The sequence below is a fragment of the Kryptolebias marmoratus genome, linkage group LG2, assembly GCF_001649575.2.
Source record: "Kryptolebias marmoratus isolate JLee-2015 linkage group LG2, ASM164957v2, whole genome shotgun sequence".
Lineage (NCBI taxonomy): Eukaryota > Metazoa > Chordata > Actinopteri > Cyprinodontiformes > Rivulidae > Kryptolebias > Kryptolebias marmoratus.
The window spans coordinates 6,343,285-6,363,755 of record NC_051431.1 but is presented as its reverse complement, the minus strand read 5'-3'; the positions used below and the strand labels follow the sequence as shown (position 1 = coordinate 6,363,755).

The window sequence follows — 20,471 nt, the reverse complement described above, 5'->3', positions numbered from 1 at the left end:
ATACTAACTGAACACATTGAAAATGAAAAGACTAGCATTTCTTGAAGGTGTTCCATTTAAAGGACGATAAAAGAAAGGTAACACTTTTTCATCAACTTACCGCATATTTAAACTCTCGCTGACGCAGGTGGCACCAGGTTGGTTTATCGACCAACAACAGATTGGTTATACCTTATAGGAATTCAATCATTAGATAGCTTCTCACCCTTATAGATCACCAGGTGTCAGCAGCTGAAGATGAATCTGCAATTACAGGGAAATCTTATAACAGACGACCTTAAATGCATATTAGTTTTAAACTATGATCATTTCATGTTGAGAAATGATAAACATATAGCTGTTTTGGTCAACCCTTGAAGATAACACTATGTACAATCTCACGCTATATTGCCACATTTCACATAATCTAGTTGCAGTTACAGTATGTGTTACAAATGACTTTCAGCTCCTACTACACCAAATTTTAGATCAATATTTGTAAAATTCACTGAGGTACAGTCATTTTTGTGTTTGCTAAGGTTGTCTAGCTGTGGCAGCCATCTTGAACTGAGTTGATTACAAAAGTTAATCAGTTGTAGATTTGAACCCAATGACAACTTTCTTATGTTTCATTGAAATCAGTCGAGTGGTTGATGAAATATCTCGCTAACAGACAAACAAGGTTAACATAATAATTAATGCCAAGTTTTTAAAGAAAGACATTTTTTTTTATAAAGATGTGCTCAAAGTATGACTGCAGGAGATAGGCACCTGCTATCTCACTGGAAATGGATGATTCTAATACTTGACGATAAAGATTTAAACTCAGATTTTGTGCGATTAGTTAGCACTCAGTGTATAAGTTGGGCATCAGCCTCAGCTACTACCACACTAAATTTTAGCCCAATATCTGTGAAATTGACTGAGGTATTGTCATTTTTGTCTTGGTTTGCTAAGATTGCTTTGGCAATGTGGCGGCCATCTTGATGTTCATCTGTAGATGTTCATCCAATAATTAGTTCCTGAAACTTTCATTAAAATCCATTCAGTGGTTCATGAGTTATTTTCCTAATGGTACAGACAAACAAACACACACACAAAGACATGGGCAATGGGCAAAACCATTATCACTCTTGTTTTGTCAGCGGCTGATAACTAATGTTAAAAAAAGAAGTGACAATATTTTGAGTCGGGGTATGTACAGAGCAAATTGGGACAGTGTAGGAATAAAGTGAGGTTCCAAAGATGGCTGAATTATTATATCTGAAGGTGACTAGGTCCCCAGAAACTTAAAGCAGTCAATCATGTAAACAGTCAAGCCACTTATTTCTCCGGGGAAATCATCAGGCGAGTTCAGAATGATCTGCTCTGCTCATCTTGCAGAGCAGGGAGAGCAGCCCCTGTAGAGACTGAGGAGATTGTCAAGTTGTGAAAACATTTGCTGATAACAAGTCACCTGCCTTTAGCAAACAGTCTTCTGGTATTTAATGACTGCTGCATGTTTTTCTTCCTGTCATTTTTGTCGTTCAGCGGCGTGTAAAAAGGAGATAAAGTCAAAATATTTCTGCGTTTGTGCGCAGTCATGCGCTCGTGTCGTTCAGACAGTAAGATTTGTTGTACGACGGAGAAAAAAAAAAAAAATCACTCATTGCTGTTCTCTGTGGTGACTGCGCTTCGAGCCACTTTAAAGATGCTGCTTGTGAGTTGGAGAAATACAACAACTCTTATTGGCACAAGAGCTCAGAAAAAGACAACAACAACAAAGTTCTCAGTTTTTGTGTAGTGGGGGATTTGCACCATTCCTGGTGTTTGTCTGATATCTGCGAACACAGTGAGGATGGTCGGGAGAACAGGGATGGAAGCAGGACTGTGAGTGTTACAGAGAAATGTATATCTCTCCCAGTTGTGGGACACCACGAGGAGCTCAGTGGTTTACTGGATAGGGAGAGCTATGTTGATCGCATGAACACAGAAGCTTTTTTAAAGACTGCAGCTGTGATCACATGTGTGCACAGTTAACATGTTTACAGGAAGGGATTTTGCTGGACATAAAGTTCATATTTCAAGAAAAAGAAGTGTCCAAAGGCTATATCAAGAAAACATAACTTTGAGGTCCTTCTCTTGCTTGGTTTTCTAAAACAAGCATGTTCACAATTCACATTTTAAAGGTGATAAAGTTTAATTCTAAACTTCGTCTCAACTTTTTTGCTGTAAATGCTAATTCTGCCCAAATAAAATATATTGTACCAACTTTTCCTTTGGGAATAATTTTTATTTTTGCATGCAAACAGCCAACGCAGGTGCGCAAAGCAGAACAAAAAAAAGTTGATGCTGGCTATCCATCACCGTCATGTTTGAATTTAATTTGGAGTATACAGCTGTGTTTACTCGCAGCTGAAACCTTCTAACGGGTCATCATCCGAAGAGAAGTTAGACAAGCGCACTGAAAACATTCAAAAGACGATTCCTGAGCTCACAGAAGAAGGTTATCTTAAAGGAGAAGAGTAACTGCAGGGAAAAGAGGAAAAAAAACAACATTTATTCAAGCTGTAGTAAATCTGAGAGGAAAGTTTTAGGGTGAAACAGAGCGAGGTTTGAGTGAGAGTAGTGCACGTTGGTGGAGACACTTCACAGCAGCAGTAGCCGCTGGTTCTGATTGAAGGCAGGTGTGTTTGAATCCCTTCGCTCTGGTCTTCTTTACTCCAGCACAAACATTGCTGATTTTTTTTCTCTGTTCTCCGTGTGCAGCTGGTTCAAGAAGGCTTCTTAGGTTAAAGAAGCTGATAACAGTTTTCATGGCGGTAGCTTCATGCATGTGACTGCAAAGACAACCAACTTGTGGTTTAAAGGACCTCTGGCCTCACTGTTCACCTTCTCCTTTAGACCAGGAGAGTGACTATTTTGCTCCTCCACAAATCTTTTAAGAGCAATTTTTTTATACAAACTTGTATAACTTAAAATAGTATGACCAAGGTGTATTAGAGCTGCAGTCCACTTCTGCACCCGTGCATGCCGGGTTTCAGGAAAACATGCACAAAAGTTGAACTTCCTACAAATAATGCAGTTCTTTGTCCAACTGGTTCAAGTCCAAACTGTCTGTTTAGGTGTGTGTGTGTATTTAATGGAAATTGTCTTAAGTGCCACATACATGCACAATCTTTAAATGTTTACATCATAGGTCCAAAATAAAATCTGCTTGCTGAATGTCGTCATACGTTTTATTTGGACACGCTCCTAAATAATGCACAAATCTGCTTTTAGTTGCACACTTGCACTGTTTGACTCTTAGATTGTGTGGTCTTAAGCGAAATACATTTTTTTTGTACGCTTTTTGCGAGTGAGTGCATCTCTCTCACTCATCCTCCAATAACACTGCGCAAAGATTCAAGCTTTAATAAGGTCATAAATTGCAGAAGCACAGTGGTGTGCCAAAGCCTCTAAAGCAATCTTTAAAACTGGAAGTTTGAATTGCAATTTCAAATTAAAGAAGACAAAAAAAAAGAATTTGTTCGCAATTTATTAAAGCAACAATACACAAACACTAATCTAGATTTTATGAGAACTTCCCTGATTTCTCCATTGTCCTATTTGTTGTCATGGTTTCAGCAGCACACAGAATTTGCAGACCACACCCTGTCTTCCCCAGCAGTGGCACGGAGCATGCACACATACCAGCCCTGGGCATCAGTAGAAGGATGAAGCAGAGGGCTGAGAACACTCAGTCAAACTACTCAGGATAGATGTTTCCAATCACGCGGCTCAATCAGTCGCCCAATGATTCATTTCACTGACACTTGGATAATTATAGGACTCAGCTCTTCACCTCTGGGGAGGGAACTGCACGAACAAAGCTAGGGTGAAAAGAAGGAGTGGGTGGTGGTCGGCGCAGGAAGCACGGGTGGAGTGAGAAGTGAGCGAGTGAAAACAAAGCGACAAGAATGACAAGAGTGAGGATGAAGTGGGAGACGTGGAGGAGATCAATTGACAACTGATGCTGATGGTCTTGTTCAGGAAAAAAAAAATGAAATAAAATCAGTGACTCTGTGATGAAGCAAACAAATCATTGATGTCTGAACCCAGCAAACCATTTACAACTCATGTGACAAAACAAACAAAAGTAATGAACATATACTGCGCATGACCTTTTAAGGTGGAGATTAAAACAAAGGCTATCTAGGAAGACATGAATAAAAATGCAAGGCAAAAGACTGTAAAGGGGGCTTGTGCTGAGCACGTTTGATGGCAAGTGTGAAAGCGCCCCCTAATGGTTAAACTGGGAACTAATTTTCACACCTTACTGAATATGTCCTCACAGCCATAAGAAATAAAACTCAGACAGCAGATTTTTGATAAAACTGTGACATGGAAAAAACTAAACCATGCGGAAAAATAAACTGTCAAGGTATGAAGAAAATAGTTTCACAAAGCAAAAAGTCTTCAGTAAGTTCAATGATGTTCACAGAGTTTTAACACGAATAATTGAAAATGTTGCGTATCCATGCAAAGTATCTAATGTCTGTATTCATTTCGCTGTTTCTGTTTTCAGATGTGATATATTCTATATGAACATGAATTTCAAAGCAACAGACTGAGCCTCCCTGCTCCCTGAACTGTTCGTAGCTGTCATCAGCTGAACATTCTTCTTGCACATCAATCTGTCAAGACCATTGTATACAGGAGACAGTATACCATCTGTAATATCCTGTTTCAGAAAATAGTTTGGTTCTCGGTGAGATTATTTAGCACGTGCAAGCAACAAACAGAACCCAAAGCTCTGGACAGAACAAATACAAAAAGAAAACAGCATATTTTAAGGAAAAGACATTATTACCAAAGGTTTTAAAAGTTCTATAAAAAAGTGAACAAAAAGGACAATTAAAATAAATCAGCTGTATAAATACCTTGGGAAAGCAACAATAGATACACACAAGAAGAAAATAGGTCTGACGAGACGAGACAAATGTTTAGTTAGGGGTTTAGCATATCGTCATGCCTCTGATTCTGAAATGCTGTCATGCTGTTTGGTCTGAATGAACAGCATCGGGAGGTTTTGTTGCTACAGCAGTTTAAAGCAATCAGTGTAAGAAGGTGCTTTTTATTTACACACACCGTCAGAAATACACCCCTCGTATTCCCCTCTAATATTCCCACCCCAAGTTATGACTTGTTTTTAACAGCTTCTTACAACGTTATGTTCAGAAATGTGATGCGTTGTTAGTAATTCTAAAGCTACGGAGAGCGGCTACACGGCCACAGTGACAAGCACAATTTATTGGCTGTTATCAGGCAAGGGAACACATTAAATAATGTGCTGGGAAGATTAATCCATCCCCCACACGGGCCGGGCTTACAGGAGGCTGCAACAGAGGTAATTTACACACACAGGTAGTCCAACTCAGCAGTTAGGATCTTTGGAGTAGAAATGCCAGATTGTTGTCTTATTACTTTTAGACTTTTTAGTCACATCAGCATTTGATTGTTTTAAAATGAAAAGGAATTTGATTACGACTTGAGTTTCACAAGGTACAGAACTCATGACTGTTGTTTTGTTTTATGTTGGAAATGCTGGATGTCACAATTTGATAACTAAATGATTGTGATCCACTTGTTGGCCAAAACAATTCTGAGGATGATTCTGGACATAACCGGCCAGCCTAACCATGCACAATGAAATTTTTACACATTTATTTTCAATATCTGTTCATTAACATGTACAGATGACTGCCCCACGAACACTGTTTCAGCATCTTTCATTATCACCCACCGCTGAAGCCAAAAGGCCAATAAAGTTGGATGGATTTTATTGAGGTAAACACTGGATGCACATCTACAACTGATTCACTTTTGGAGTCAGTCCAATTCAAGATGGTCGCTGCAGCTAATTGAACTTAATCAACACTAAAATAGCTATAACTTAGTAGCCACTGGGCGATGTACATTCTTTCAAGGAATGCCTTTAATTTATATGAGTGATGCGTTTGTGCAAATGAAGAAAGGCAAAGAGTGAGACAGGTGACACTGCAAGTAAGTAAAGAACTCAGGACAATGTGGATGTTTCATCAAACTAACAAATTGCACAAGTCTGTTGGAAAACTTCAGGAGTCTTTAGCAATGGTGTCACCTTTTCCTTTTCTCTCTATGAAACGGATGGAAGGTAGTCGGGTGGATCGTTGACAGGCAGGAAGAGCAGCAGGCAGCAGTCAGACATGATGTACAGCCCTGCATAATCAGCTCTCAGCCCCATTAATCTGGGCACACTGCAACACTTGATGAGACGGTGATGCATATGGCGAAAGGTCCCTCCCAGAGATGTCACTTTGAAGAACAGCGTAAGTGCTGCCACCGGAGCAGGAGGCGAGTCACAGCCACGCCTCTATCACACTCAGAGGACAAAAAAACTTGAACACTTGGAGGACATAAAGACTCCTTCCTCCAGCAGCAAAGCTAAAAATATAATCACATTAGTAAGCACAAAAACATATATACATAGCATCAGGTGGTGCAAACACAAGCACTTAACTTAAAAAAAACATTTCTCTTTGATTAATGTCTCTCCAAGGGCATGCAGTAATATTCTTGAGCGCACAGCTATTACAGCCACAGGATCTGAGAGTGAGAATTAAATCTGGGTTTCTATCAAGGCAGAAGGGGCATTAAAAAGAGTAGACATCGCAGGGGTCATTGCATAGGATGACAAGGTTCAGCAGACCTTCGCTGTGCAGGTTTAATTCTTCCCTCAAGGCAGGTACAGTGCAGTCTCAGTGACACATTTCATTACAGCTCTAAGTGTTTATTTCCCTCGCAGACTATTCATTTGTTTTCTTTTTTTCTTGTGAGGGTAGTGTGCATGACCTTTAGCTATATACCATCGCATTGTTAATACAAACCACAATGTGGGCATTTTAAAGAAAATGTGACACAGACTGTAAAGGATTTCTGAAGAAAGGCACTTAGTAATTAAAGGCCTAGTATTCCTTGAAGGAAAACATTGCCGGCCACTTTTCATGCCAGCGTTTTAGACTCATGCTTTTTGATGTTAAAAGATGTTGTAGCTGTTTTGGTTAAACCTTAAAAACAGTAACAATATGCACAATTTCATATGATTTCATGGGATCTGTCAGCACTCATAGCATGTGTTGGGAATGACTCTCAGCTACTGTCACTCTAAATTTTAGCTCAATATCTGTCAAATTCCCAGAGGTGTAGTCATTTATTTGTAGCCTAATTTATTTAGCTTCTTAAATTGAGTTAACTGGGTTAACTTTAAAAGACAATCATAGATAATCACATATAGTCATTTAAATTCATTCAATGGTTCATAAGATATTTTGCTAACAGACAGAGTTGTTTCCACCAGTTAATGTCAAAGTTTTACAAGTTAGTGCTCAGAGTAAAAGTTGGGGATGAGTCTCAGCTACTAGTATACAAAGTTTTAGCTGAATCTCTGTGAAACTGACTGAGTTTTAATCATTTCACGTTTGCTAAGATAGCTTTGCTGTGGTGGCCATCTTGAATCAGGCTGACTTCAGCTGTGGAGGTCAACCCAGTGAATACTTTCTGAAAGTTTCATTAAAATCTGTTCAGTGATTCACGAGATATTTTGCTATTCAAACAGACAAGAGCACAGACATGGACAAACAGACAAACCAACATGGGCAAAAACATTATCGCCCCAACTTCACCGGAGAGCGAAAGAAAGGGATACTGCAGCTCATCCGTGCAGTGAACGCACAAGATATGTGACGATTCAAGTGAAGAGATTGAACAGAGCTAAGCAGAGTTGTTGATGAGATTTCTTTTTCCTGAAATGAATCCAATAGCAAAAAAAAAAAAAAATGCTTGGTCCCACTTTTTCTATAATGAAACCTAAATAGGCTTAAATTAAAATAAATTAAAAGATGGATGTAGGCGCACTTATGAAACATGAAGCCAATGAGGAAAGGCCTTACAGTGCAATAAACTCTGCTAGGCACTAAATTCAAATCATAAAACTGACTTCCTTTAAAAAGTGTAAACACCTCCCATGAAATCTAAACACTATTTCCCCCCCTACAAGTCACAGTGGGGCCATAATAAAAAATTTACTCCTTGTTATGAACAAGCCACAGAGATTTTTTTGTGGCACAACCTTCTAATAATGCTGTTTTTTTCTGGCTACAAATTATAATAGCAAAGCATTTTTGTTTTGTTGTTTTATACATACAGTTAGTGGGGAAAGATAAAGCCTGATAGTTCAACTTAATGGTCCTCACTGTGTGGAGGAAGTCAGAGACTGTGACACGGTCCACGGAGACTCGGCCTGCTCTGCACAGGGCAATAGATCTGCTGGGGCTTTTATGGCTCTCTGTAATATTTCATGACCTGATACGCTGCGAAATGCGAAGAAATGCAGAGTCCTCGAACACAAACGCTGTCCCAAAAAAAACCCCTCTCCACTTGGGTCTTTTGGATCAGACACATTAAGTTGTATCAAAATAGGACAAGAGCAACCAGGCATCCTAAATGAAGTCACTAAATGGCGGTTTTCCCAAAATGGTTTTGGGAAGTCATTTGTGCTGTAATGGAGCTACAACCTGCTGTGTTGTGGGATTTTTACAGTTGACTACATCAGCCTTGTTTAGGCTAATGAATCTTTGATGACTTGGACTTCACACTTTCATTAAAAAACAGAAGACTCTGCAAAGACAAAGTTCTGGAAGGAAAAACAATCGCCCGCCCTCTAAAAATAATATAGCCGCTACTTTATAGATATTTTGCTTTCAAACTCTTAAGAGCTTGATTTTTTTTTTCTTTTGTTCAGGAAACAAGAAAGAAAGCCCATTTGTTTTCTACTCAGGCATTTAAATGTCCCGAATGATTGAGAATCTTAGATTTATTTATTTATTTTTTTAAAATTTGGAACAGATCAAATCTAAACTACCTCGCAAATAAAATGGACAAGTTAATGCAAATTAAAAGCATGACAGGAAAGTTATTAATCAATGAAGCCATTACAAAAGCCTCTCGCTTTATCAATTATTTAAGAAATTAATAAAGTCATTTGTCTTTTGACCTATAAATGCATCCAGCATGTATAGTAGGTAAATGACTTGGTCTGAACAAAACAATACTGCCATCTAGTGCTTCACAAAAATACACTCCCTTCTACAAGTATTGGAACAATGAGGTTAATTACTTTAGCTGTAGACTGGAAACCTAAGAGACAAGACAGCAACACTTTAGCTTTTATCTCCAGGTGTTTACATCTGGACTGGGGACTTTAGAAGATACCGTTATTTCTTAACAGAACATCAATTTTTTTTATACAAGTGAAACTATTGGAACATGTAACTGACAGGTATTTTTTGTTGGCCGTGTGTTTTATTACAATGATTATGCAAATAATAAAAAACACTGAATGTCTCCTCTCCAATGCTTGCTACTTCATAGAGGGGAGAGTACATTCTTCTTGACTCTATGCTTCATATGTTATTCATATCTGATGTTATTGGATGAAGAGAAAATCCTTCCAAATTCAGGGTTTTTTACATCAGTGTTCTTTGAAAATAACAGCTCTTTTCTCTGTACTGAATAGAGGCTGCTAAAAGACGCTCAGTTAGCTCGAGGTTAACCAAATAAAGACAGAATTAGATGACTTTGGATCGTGTCAATTAAAACAACGGCTCTAATGACAAATTAAAAATACTTTTTTTAGCAAAACTTCCTAATTCCTCTTTGGATCTTCCAACACGTTACACTTCCATTCTGAATTCTTGCTTATAGGTCCTGGACCAACCACGTGCAGTAACAAATGGCATGCAGAAATATGGCCCGTGTCTCCGCAGAGGTCTCTCATAGTCCTTTTCTTGCAGTTTTGGACACTTCTCGTTGTGTGAATGTAAAACACTGCACCCTAAACGATCAGCTTGGCTGTCAAAGTGTACTTTCCCACACTCACAGCATTACGCGCAGATTCAATATCCATTTATTCTCAGTAATAAAAAAATCTATCAGCAAGGTGGCTGGCAGGCTTCCACGGCTGCTGATAAGGCAGAGTTGTCTTTTGGCACATTACGAGCAGCTGAAGTGAGTCCAGTGCTGCGCCCAGGCTTGTTCAGTGTATCTAGGAAATTACTTGCTCATCATTCATACTGATTGTTTAATCAGAGATTGTCACTTGGCAGATTTACCATAAACAGATGAATTAGAGTTACATGGCAGTTTTATGTGATTGCACAGCAGCAGCAGCAGACAGCAAATTTTCCAATTCAGACAGTTTGATGACGCTCTTAACCAGTGCAATTAAGAATGAATGCAGCAGTGAGATGAGCTCATATTCCCAGATCAAAATCATTTACAAAGATTTACAGAAAGAAACAATTGTGATGTGCATAGCAAGAGTTCGAATTTGCCGACACAACTGGGTGATCCTGAAGTAAGCACAATGAATGATCATGTTTGAAAGTGCTAAAAAAAAAGGATTTTAAGAGGAAAAAACTGCCATGACTTTATAAAGAGACTGCAGGTATATTGTGACCCAGGAGCAAAGCAGTTATGTTAGGAAAGAAATGTAGAGTATAGTATCAAACAAACAAAACAAATTGTCATACTAGGGTTGAAGTAAATGTTCATTAACTCAAATTGTCTGGATTTATAAATAATTTGTTCTAAATTTAAACATGGAAAACCAAACCATAGGGCCTAACTTTTATATGTTAAATTATGTTTCTATCTATACACTGATATCCACTTAGCAACTACATTATCTAACTGAGCACTAATCATTTTAAGAGGGTTGTGGACAATAAAATCCAGAAAACTGGCACTTCACATCAGCGTAATCTTCTGCATGATTTTTTTTAAACAAATGAGATCAGCTGATAAACGCCAGGGTATTACACTACGCATGTCCACATGCACAATATTTTGTTGCAGTGCATGACACTTACTGTAGATTTGATTAGCAAAGAGGTTTTGAGAGTTTCTCTGCTGACAAGCATTTACTTGATAATCAGTGATTGTGACCATGTGGACCTGTCCACTGACTAACTGCACACATCAGAACCAGAGTTTCTGGAGATGATTGTCTGCTGGAAAATAATGCAGATAAAATTACAAGTTCTTATCTATTAAAAGTTAAAGTCACCAACCAAAGTAACATACTATTACTACTTCCTACTAAATAACAAATAAAATAAAAGAGAACTAGTGACCAAGAAGTTCTAAATGAATAAGAATAAATAAGAACACTGCACCCAGTGGCAATAACTCATAACATTTTCTGCAATTTTACAAGTTGTGTAAATGCGATTTAATGGTGGAAACAAATAACCCTTATTAGTTGAAGGGTGTTATTGTTGCAGAAAGACAAGTCATAAACAGCTTGAGCTTGAATATTTGTCCCTAGTCTAAAACTGTGTGTACAGACACAACTGCAGGTTTGTGGCTAATGCTGTCTTCATTAAGACAGTAGTTAAAGTAAAATGTAGGCAAACTACTTTAATACCTCATTTACACAATATACTAAGTGCAATCATTCACCTCAACATCCCACACAAGGTTGAAAGAGGGAAATCAATAGTCCACCATGTGTCTGCACTTGACATCTTGACACCAAGAAAAATAAAATTAACTATTTGGCACCATTTCATAATTAGACACATTAATCAAAAACAATTTGCTGCAACCGTAATTAGAAAACAACACCATGCAAACTTGCAGTTTGTTTGATGAGCAGTCATTACATCACATTAATCTGTGAATACACCATTTTCTGCTATAACAACACTGTATAATTTCATATTAATTGCTATTAAGACTAAACCTATTAAACACTGTAATGTTCACAGTGCAATGTCTAATAGTGGTAAAGTCAGAGTGTCACAATTAAAACCGTTACTTTCTTTTAGTGCAGTTTAAAATTGAAGACATAAATGAACTGCTGCAGTTATACTCTAAACAATAGCTATTTTTTATTCAATGCATTGACAAAACACAAAATTATATGACTTTATTGCTTCACACTGCAAGTCATACTGCAGGGAAGGCTCACATTTTTTCTAACAAAAAAAAAAAACAACAACAGGGTTATTGATCTACATTATATCCAACTCCCTGAAACAAGCACCTCAGCCTATACTCTGTACCTCTGTGTGGTGTTTCTGCTGCAGGTGCTACAGATGTTTCAGGCTGCAAGAGGTGTTTGTCCTCAGAGCTTTTAATATTAGATTCAAAAATACGAAAATGTTGTTAGTTTTATTTCCCTGCACAAATGGGTGTTTTAAAACAGAGGGAAAGGAAGACGGGGGGCACACAAAGAAGAAGAAATGTAAAAAAGAGGAAGAAAATGGATTAATAACATTGATTGTTAGGAGCTGCACAACTGCAGTTTAAATTAGTTTGATTTTAGTTCCTTCACTTCCATTTAACATCCAAATAAAGACGTTTGAGGTCATTTAGAAACATTTTCTCTGAAATAATCTGCCCATTAAAAGAGAAAAACAGGAAGTGTTAGAAAAATGTAGTGTCTCATCATATGCATGTCCTTTCTCTGATGTCATCACTGTGAGCCCATGACCATGTGCAGCGTGTGAACTCTTCTTCCAGAGAAAATCTGAGCTTAAACACATTTTCCTTCTCTTTATTCTTTAATAAAGAGAGCAAATATTTAAATGACAACATTCACTTATCAGCATTCAATTAATCAAAATGTAAAAGATCAATAATATCATGTCCAACATTTAATTTGAAGAGTCAGGTTTGTAATTGATAATGATCCTATCGCACCCAGCACGTTATCTGTGGGGTTATACTGAAAGTTTACTTTGGTATTGGACTTCAGTCAAGAGTCTTAGTTGTTATTATAAGAAAAGATGCGTCTCCTGAACGCACCAAGAGCAATTAGAAACACTGTTGGACCTGCAACCACGGCAACAGCAGTGAAGAGCTGGGAAAAGAACATGAAGAGTGTTAAAATATCAAATGGCTGGGAAACTCTACTGATAGGACTATTTTTTGGATGCTGTCTCATACTAATACTGCATCATTATGTGACCACTGAGATGCTGATCTAGCATTCACATTACTATTTTCCTGTTATTTTTATTTTTACATTTGCATGTCACACCCACCTTATCAGCAGCAATGTACTGCTTGTCAAATGATTGAAGAAATACATTAAAAAGAGCCAGGCTGCAAGGCAAGTATGAATCTGTGTCGTCTGAGTCTCTGCATCTTTAAGAAGAAAAGATTTTCAGATTTTCAATAATTCAAACAATGTGACTCCCTTTTATAAGTGTTGTGCAGACATAATGGACTCCCGTGAACTCACTTTTTGTACAAAGAACTGAGAAGCACATATTTTTCTGCAAGGTACAACTCTGCCAGGCCGAGTTCAGTCAGTACAGAGAGCGGCAGCTTGTAGCCCTCTTCAGCAAGCAGGCCGAGGTTGTACCATCCCTTTAAAATGAGGAGTATGAGTAACGTGAGTAAGATGAATAAATACAAGCCTTAAATAGGAATACGCAGCAAGAGTGGACCTGTGGATTGTTTCTTAGTGCTGCCAGTTTGTACATCTGTGCTGCAGAAAATGAGTCTTTCTGTTTGCCATCAGAGCCCTCATACAGCAGGTCACCCATTTTAATACAGGCTGGAAAAATAATGAAAATAAATGTCTACAGTAAAAGGTTTTGAAATGATTGAAATTAGGGTTAGTGTCTTACCATAAGTGTCAAAGTTTTGACTTTGGATTGTGAGGTTGTAATATCTCCACATACAGTTTGTTGCATAAGCAGGATCCAGAAAACTTCCCTACAGGAACAAAATGAGTCAAAGACTAATTCCAACAGGGTCTGAACCATAACATGCTGAGGAGATACTGTGCAGTATAACAGACTTTTATTGAAATAACTCACTGTGTTTTGTTCACAAAGATAAGCTGCATTAAACTGTGCAGGCGCGTACCCAGATTCAGCTGCCATCGTGTAAAACAACAGTGAGCTGAAGCTGTACGAGAGATCAAACACCATTTAGTTGTAACTACGACCTCTTCAGCTGATAATGAAAACGTAAACTCACATGTCACCCTTGAGATAAGAATCCAGCGCTTTCCGTAAGACGCTGCCCAAATATCCATTGTGGTCAGCAGCCCACTTCACCCACCTGCAGCCAGTGAGACAGACAGCAGCTCAGAGAGGAGGAAATATGTACATGAAGTGAAAAAAAACAATGAAAGGACGTGTTTCTAACAAGACAGCGTCCGATGGGCGCCTCTCCACAAAGCCAGGTATCCCTGTGGTCCACATGTCAGCGAGCAGAACCCCTCCTCTGATGTGCCCTCTGTTTGCAGACTTCAAGTAGTAATTGTACGCCACGTACTGGTGGAGAGAGTAATATATATTTCCAAATGACCGGTTTAAAGCCGGGTGTTTTAGAATCCTGCCGGAGAATGTTTGCACAGCCGAGTTTACCTGGTTGGCAGGTTTTCTTGGATACAGACCCTGTAAGTAAATGACACCAAGATTCAAAGCAGCATCAGGAGACTCGAGGAGATCCGCCTTCTCCCACAGCTGCACTGCCTGCTCGTAGTTCTGCTCATACTGCTCATAATACCAGGCCAGGGCATTGAAGGCAGGAACAAATCCCTGTGAAATGTATGATGGGTGGCTGTATGTTTTTTGGTTACGGTCTTGATATTTTATTACAAAAAAAAATTCCACATTTAAGCCTTCAAACCTGTTCCATAGCTTTCTTCAGGAATGTGACACCTTTCTGAACGTCCTGCTCAACACCCTGTCCCTACAGAGAAACAAGCAATACTGCTTCATCAGAGCAAACTGACTACATGTTAGAACCAGGAGATATTTAGTAGGATATGATGATCGTAATAGTTGAAATCTGACCAGCAGAAGTATTATTCCATAGTCATACATTGATGCCGGGTCTTCCAGCTGCACAGCTCCCCTCCTGTAGTGCTTCACAGCCTCCTGGATGTTGGGAGACAATCCTTGCTGACCCCAGAACAGCATGCGGGCAATGGCTTGCTGAAAATAGATTTGCTCGATTTTTCACTGAAGAACAGATGTTCAAATATGTTAACCTTCTTGTGTATCTACAGAATGTATTTTATTATAATTTTAGAAAGAAGGGAGGGAAAATTTAATACGATAAAAAAAATATAGACACCTTTATAAAGGTTTTATAATTTACACAAATTGGTTGTAGAATGGATTTATGTGTGTATATCATGGAACTGAAAACCTTTTGATTTACATGCATTCTTTTCCATCAGATTGACTTTGCACCATATATATACATTATATGACTAAACAAAATGTCCAAAAGAAAGGGGGTTTGGAGAAGGATGTCATCCAGGATTCTTACACCAGATGAACAACACAATGTGAAGAGACACGATGTCCCTTAGATGCATAATAGAATGTTTTAATGACAAAAAGAACAAGAGGTCCTGCAGAAGATGAAGTGACACACAGAGGGTCCCTGATCTCAGCAGCCCTGAGTCAGAACAGCTTTTACTGTACATGAAGAGAAGCAAGACAGTGAAACTAAATTCATGGAGGAATTTTGGCACGTTTTATAAGACATGTCAGACGGCCATGGAAAGACTAAACGTAGGTACCTCAGCCTCAGCTGCTCCCCGGCTTGCCTGTAGTTTTAACCACTGGAAGATGTGGTGGTCTTCACTGGTCTGCTGCTTCAGTGTTTCATCATCATTCAAATACACAGCCTCTACAAACGTCTCAAGTTCAAAAAGTCACATGTTAAAGCTGACACATATGCGAATCCAAACAGCAACAAAAAGCTGTACTCTGCTATGATTTAAACATAAAGCACTGGCAAAATATCATTGTATCGGTTTTAATATTACAGAGGAAGATGTCAAAAGAAAACAAATTGAAAACGGTTGCCACAAACAGCAGACAACAGTTGCATCTCAGCCCATGTGATAGGTCAAAAAAGACAGACTAAAAGAAATGTGTTGATTAGACGTAAGAGTTTCCTCCCATCCTCTGCAGTGTGATTATTGTCATAAACAGGTCACAGCACAGTGACCAAACACATGCATACCTGCTGCGGTGTGGGATCCTGGCGGTCTAAAATTGTCTGTTTGGCAATATTTGCATAATAGGCGTAGGCCAGATCGGGGTCCGCGGGGAAACCATCTACCCCCTGATGATGCAAGTGCCCAAGGTGTAGAAGTGCCAACCGATCATCCTTTTGAGCGGCCACCAGGGCTAAGAGCCAAGCCTGCGCCACACCCAGAGGCATGTGAAAGCAAACACGTTAAACTCAGGCTTGATACAGTTAAGGCTGACTCAATGTTAAAACTCACCTTGACGGGCTGTTTCTGGACTCCCAGGCCAGAGCTGTAGAGCACAGATGTCATGTGAAGAGCTCGGTTATCAGCCAGGCAGCCAGCTTGGAGCAGCAGTGGTAATATTTTGCTGACCGCTGCATGGTTTTTTGCTCTGCTCAGTTTATGAAGTGATAAGGAGTACAGAGCTCTGCCCACAGCTGTCAGGCTCACAGCTCTTCCTCCTGCAAGGCAGCATCTGAGCTTATTTCAGTGACCCAATTAGCTTTAACAATACACAGACACCAAACAATGAACCAGAAAAGCATTCCAAACTTGAGCTGTTCAATCAAAATGTCTATTTCTTTGGTGAATAATTTATTACCATATTTGAAAGCCAGTAACTTGGCCAGTTTAACAGCTAGTTTTCTGTGAGGGGCGGTCTCCTCCCACTGTTTGCACTGCAGATATGATGCTGGTCTCTCCTTTACAGCCCACTCATGAAAAGCATCAAAGCATGTCTCTGAAATAAACAAAACAGCCTCATTCTTGTTGCTTCACAAGTTTTTTTTTTCCATATTTAGTAACTTTACCACCACCTAGTGGACATAGTATGCCATTACCAGACTCTCTTCCTTGTTTTGCCTGGAGTGAAAAGCCACTCATCTTGTCTGTCAGCTCTAAAACAAACTCCTGACAGGCCTGAAGCCATCCAGTCAGGTTCACAGTCTCAATAACATCTGGAATAACATCTGCAGGCTGCAGAACAAGAATCATCAAATTAAGTAACCTGAACAGTGGACTATTTCAGTAACTGCGCTGTAAGAGTTTACCATGCTGTGAGGTGATGCTTTGTTGCGCTGGTACACCACAGGCCCAAAATAACCTTCCACACCTTTTACATACTTCCCTCCACCAATTACAAAATATCCTTCTGTGTCATCAAACATGGCAGTATGCCTCAACCTAGAAAACATGTTTGAATCAGAACTTTAAAAAAAAGACCAAAACAATTAATAATATAGTTATTGTTATTGTAATAAAAGTAGGCTTACACGTGTTCTGTAAACACAACTCTTCCTTGATTTTTATTCGCACGCATCATGGAAATAGTGACCTAAAGGTGGTAACAGTGAAGTCTTTATTTTCATTGTTCCCATTAGGAAAACATTGAACGATATGCTTGGTCAACAAGACGTCACTCACCGTTCTTCCTTGTAATGTTAAACTGAGTTGGCACCACTCACTTAAAGGCACCGTGAACGTGGAGAGAAACGCAGACGTCTCCTCAGCCTCCCCACTTATCTGGATGTGAAGCTGACCTAAATTTTACGAATTAAATGTGAGGCTGAACACTGATCCCACAAACGATAGGAACTCCTTCAGTGCAAGTTTTCTTTTTGTTCGTTTGAACTTTTAACACATCAAGTCAAAGAAAGTAAATTCAATGTTTGTTTGGCTCAATTTCATTTACTTGTTTAAAAAACTGCATAAATTTTCATTCTAAAGTTAGAAGAGGAAAAGAAAAAAAGTTTAGAAAGATTTTATAATCAGTAGATTAAGCTGCGATGTGAGAGGGTACAAATATATATGCATTTCATTATCTGTATTATATCACTGTGAAAACACTCAGCAGGTCTGTGAAAAGTGAGGAAAGGTCAAAACAGAAATCACTCTTGGATTTAAGAGACCTTCGAGCCCTCAGGTGTCACTGAATGATAAACCATCGTGTCACCATGATCAGTGTAGCCACATAAACCTTCGTCACTCAACGCGATCTGCAGCTGCATCCAGAAATGAAACATAAAACTGTTTCTCCAAGGAGGAAAACATAAATCAACACAGCAAAGAAATGCCTCAGAGTCCTTCAGACACAAGCTCCTGTTAGAAGGACAGAAAAACTGTGGACACGCGTTCTGTGGACACCAGAGTCCACTTTTTTTAAATGGATTTGGTTTCTGCATATAGGATGGCATCAAGGGTGTTCAAAATATGCTAAATGAGTTATAAGTCTTCAGGGCATGGGTGACTTGAACTGATGTTGAGATGTTGGTATTTTGAGGACACGTCTTTTTTTTCTGAAGCTTTGTCTGTGAAGTACTATTTCAGGCAATAGAATGCCAAACCTCCAGCTGCAATTACATGAACTTCTGAGAAAGTGAAATCTTGTATTCAGGAAAAAAAGGGGGGAGAAGACACTGACTACTCTAGTAATTCTCAAATGTCTAAAACATGCAATTAAGATGAAGTCAGAATGCCTCTCTTCCGGTTTTTTTAATACAAAGACTGATAATGGTCTAAAAAATGGGTTCAGTAACTCAGTACAGCCTAATGGTAAGAAGATAAAAAAGGTTAAAGGAAAAAAAAATATTGATTTACCTGAGTTTTTGAGGAAAAGTGATGGTGTGACATATTCATTATGGGAATCTATATGATGAAACACACCACACAAGCTCTCCCTGCAATGGCTGGCCACAAATATCCAAATGGAAATCCTACACCTAGAAGAAATACAGTTACAAACTCTCAGCTGAGCCTGTAGAACATTTGCATCAAGAACAGAAAGCTCTACTGGAATTTTTCTCCTCCTACCATGGAAAAGTGACAGCTTTAAGGCGGAAGAACTCCAGAAGTTTATTCCTGTAGGGACCCAGTGTCTTTGTGATGCCAAAGATTTCTCCAGTTGAAGCATAAATTGTGGACAGCAAATGAACCGTTTCTGAAAGATGTGAAGACTTTTAATTGAAACGCGTCAATAATCATCTAAAACAAATGATCTGTTCTGAGATCTTTAATATGCACTGCTGTCTGAGGCTTTTGCTGACAAAAGCTGCTTCATACGTCCAGTTTTAGTTTTTTTCCAACCTTACCTTGCTCAAAGGGACATTGTCGATTTAAAGACTGTTGGGTTAACTGTAACATCTGTCGGCTCCAGGAACTACAGAGGCGATGTGGTTTGATAGGTCGACTAAAGAAAGGCTTAGGTTGCAAAGCTGCCACATCCTGAGCAGTGATGAACTTCTCAGCATCATTCAATCCGTCGTGTCTGACCAAAGCTCGAAGGATACAACTCAGCACCCAATCAGAGTCAGGAACTACGCCGTCCGCTTGGTACACCAACCAATCTGGCAGATTGAGCTGAACCGTCCTGATTATCGCCTCACCGGGGACACAACTCCACTCTCCGAGGAGGAAAGTGGAGACCGTGCCCGTTTCAAAAGATACAACACAGTCCAGACGTACTGCAGCAGGTTCATCACACGAGTAGAGTACTTTTAACAGATAGTCTGGCAGAGTCTCATCTGGAGGATTCAGGAGCGTCACCTCATCTAAACCCCAAACAATCTGAGACAGAAGACAAGCAAACAGTCACTAAGCTGAAAAAAAGCAGAAGGGATGAGTGTCAGAGGTGATGATGAAGGTAAACAAGCTCCTACCTGCATGCTGAGGCATAACTGGCAGAGGTATTTGTACAATCTGTTAAAATCCATGTTCTGCAGTTTTTTATTAAAGATGCTCAAGCTGCGTGCAGTGGAACAAAGAGCCTCCAGATCCGGATCAAATCCTGTTCCACCTCAGCTACGCCGAATCCCAGGTAAATATTTAACAGCTCACAGCTCCACCCATTTCCCACACATACAGTGGAGATAGAGGAGGAGATACGCAGAAACACCGGCGCCATCGACCTGTTGCCCAGAACCTGCTCATGATTGTATCACAAGGTTCATTGCAATGTTGCACCGAAAAGGAAAGACAACATTTTTATTTTCCTTAAAGAAAATCATTCTGTTCTACACATTCAAAAAAACCAAATCAAATTCTGCGTCTTTCATTCAAAATAGTTTATTGCTATCATGCAGGAGTGCCATCAAAGTCTAGACCACCACAGATGCAAAATTATAGATTTTCTGTACAAATATACTGCATGTATTCTTAAATATAGGCTCAAAATGAGAAGAAAAAAAAATTAGGAATAGGAATTTAGAGCTTAAGCTGATCCATTCTTTTAACCCAATATAGGTTTTGTTATGACAGTTGACATGCATCAACATTACAGTGCTGTATACTGGGAGCTGACACACACACACACACACACACTCACGCACTCATTCAGATGGCATTACCAATTTACAGCTGTCGTGCAAAAGGAAAGAGTTCTTTTTAAAAAGTACCAGTAGTAAAATGATCTTTTCACCTGGTT

General features: G+C 39.1%; 1 protein-coding gene across 3 annotated transcripts; it reads right to left on the bottom strand.

Annotated features, from left to right (window-relative positions):
* Positions 1-11,908: 11,908 nt before the first annotated feature.
* Positions 11,909-19,866, bottom strand: LOC108235937 (protein sel-1 homolog 3). 3 transcript variants are annotated; one of them, XM_017416277.3, is made up of 23 exons: positions 19,708-19,866; positions 19,141-19,615; positions 18,863-18,989; positions 18,650-18,771; positions 17,477-17,592; positions 17,326-17,387; positions 17,104-17,236; positions 16,894-17,029; positions 16,656-16,793; positions 16,310-16,515; positions 16,045-16,224; positions 15,596-15,715; positions 14,859-14,999; positions 14,692-14,754; positions 14,427-14,600; positions 14,206-14,333; positions 14,035-14,118; positions 13,872-13,962; positions 13,680-13,767; positions 13,497-13,606; positions 13,289-13,416; positions 13,089-13,191; positions 11,909-12,904 (listed from the first exon to the last, which is right to left on the bottom strand). In XM_017416277.3, the coding sequence occupies exons 1-23, from the start codon at positions 19,759-19,761 to the stop codon at positions 12,809-12,811; spliced, it is 3,075 nt and encodes a 1,024-aa protein (XP_017271766.3). In that variant the 5' UTR covers positions 19,762-19,866; the 3' UTR covers positions 11,909-12,808. The 3 variants fall into 3 exon arrangements, 2 of the variants coding, with proteins under 2 accessions (XP_017271766.3, XP_037835846.1); XR_005234115.1 differs by lacking the exons at positions 11,909-12,904; positions 13,497-13,606; XM_037979918.1 differs by lacking the exons at positions 16,656-16,793; positions 16,894-17,029; positions 17,104-17,236; positions 17,326-17,387; positions 17,477-17,592.
* Positions 19,867-20,471: the final 605 nt, after the last annotated feature.

What these genes read in the sequence shown, in the direction of transcription:
- LOC108235937 (XM_017416277.3), bottom strand. Translation starts at nt 19,761, where the DNA reads ATGGATTTTAACAGATTGTACAAATACCTCTGCCAGTTATGCCTCAGC. An exon ending in TCCAGAAACAGCCCGTCAAG is followed by an intron (nt 16,225 to 16,309) that starts GTGAGTTTTAAC and finishes GGTGTGGCGCAG; the next exon opens with GCTTGGCTCTTAGCCCTGGT. An exon ending in ATGGAATAATACTTCTGCTG is followed by an intron (nt 14,755 to 14,858) that starts GTCAGATTTCAA and finishes GTTTCTCTGTAG; the next exon opens with GGACAGGGTGTTGAGCAGGA.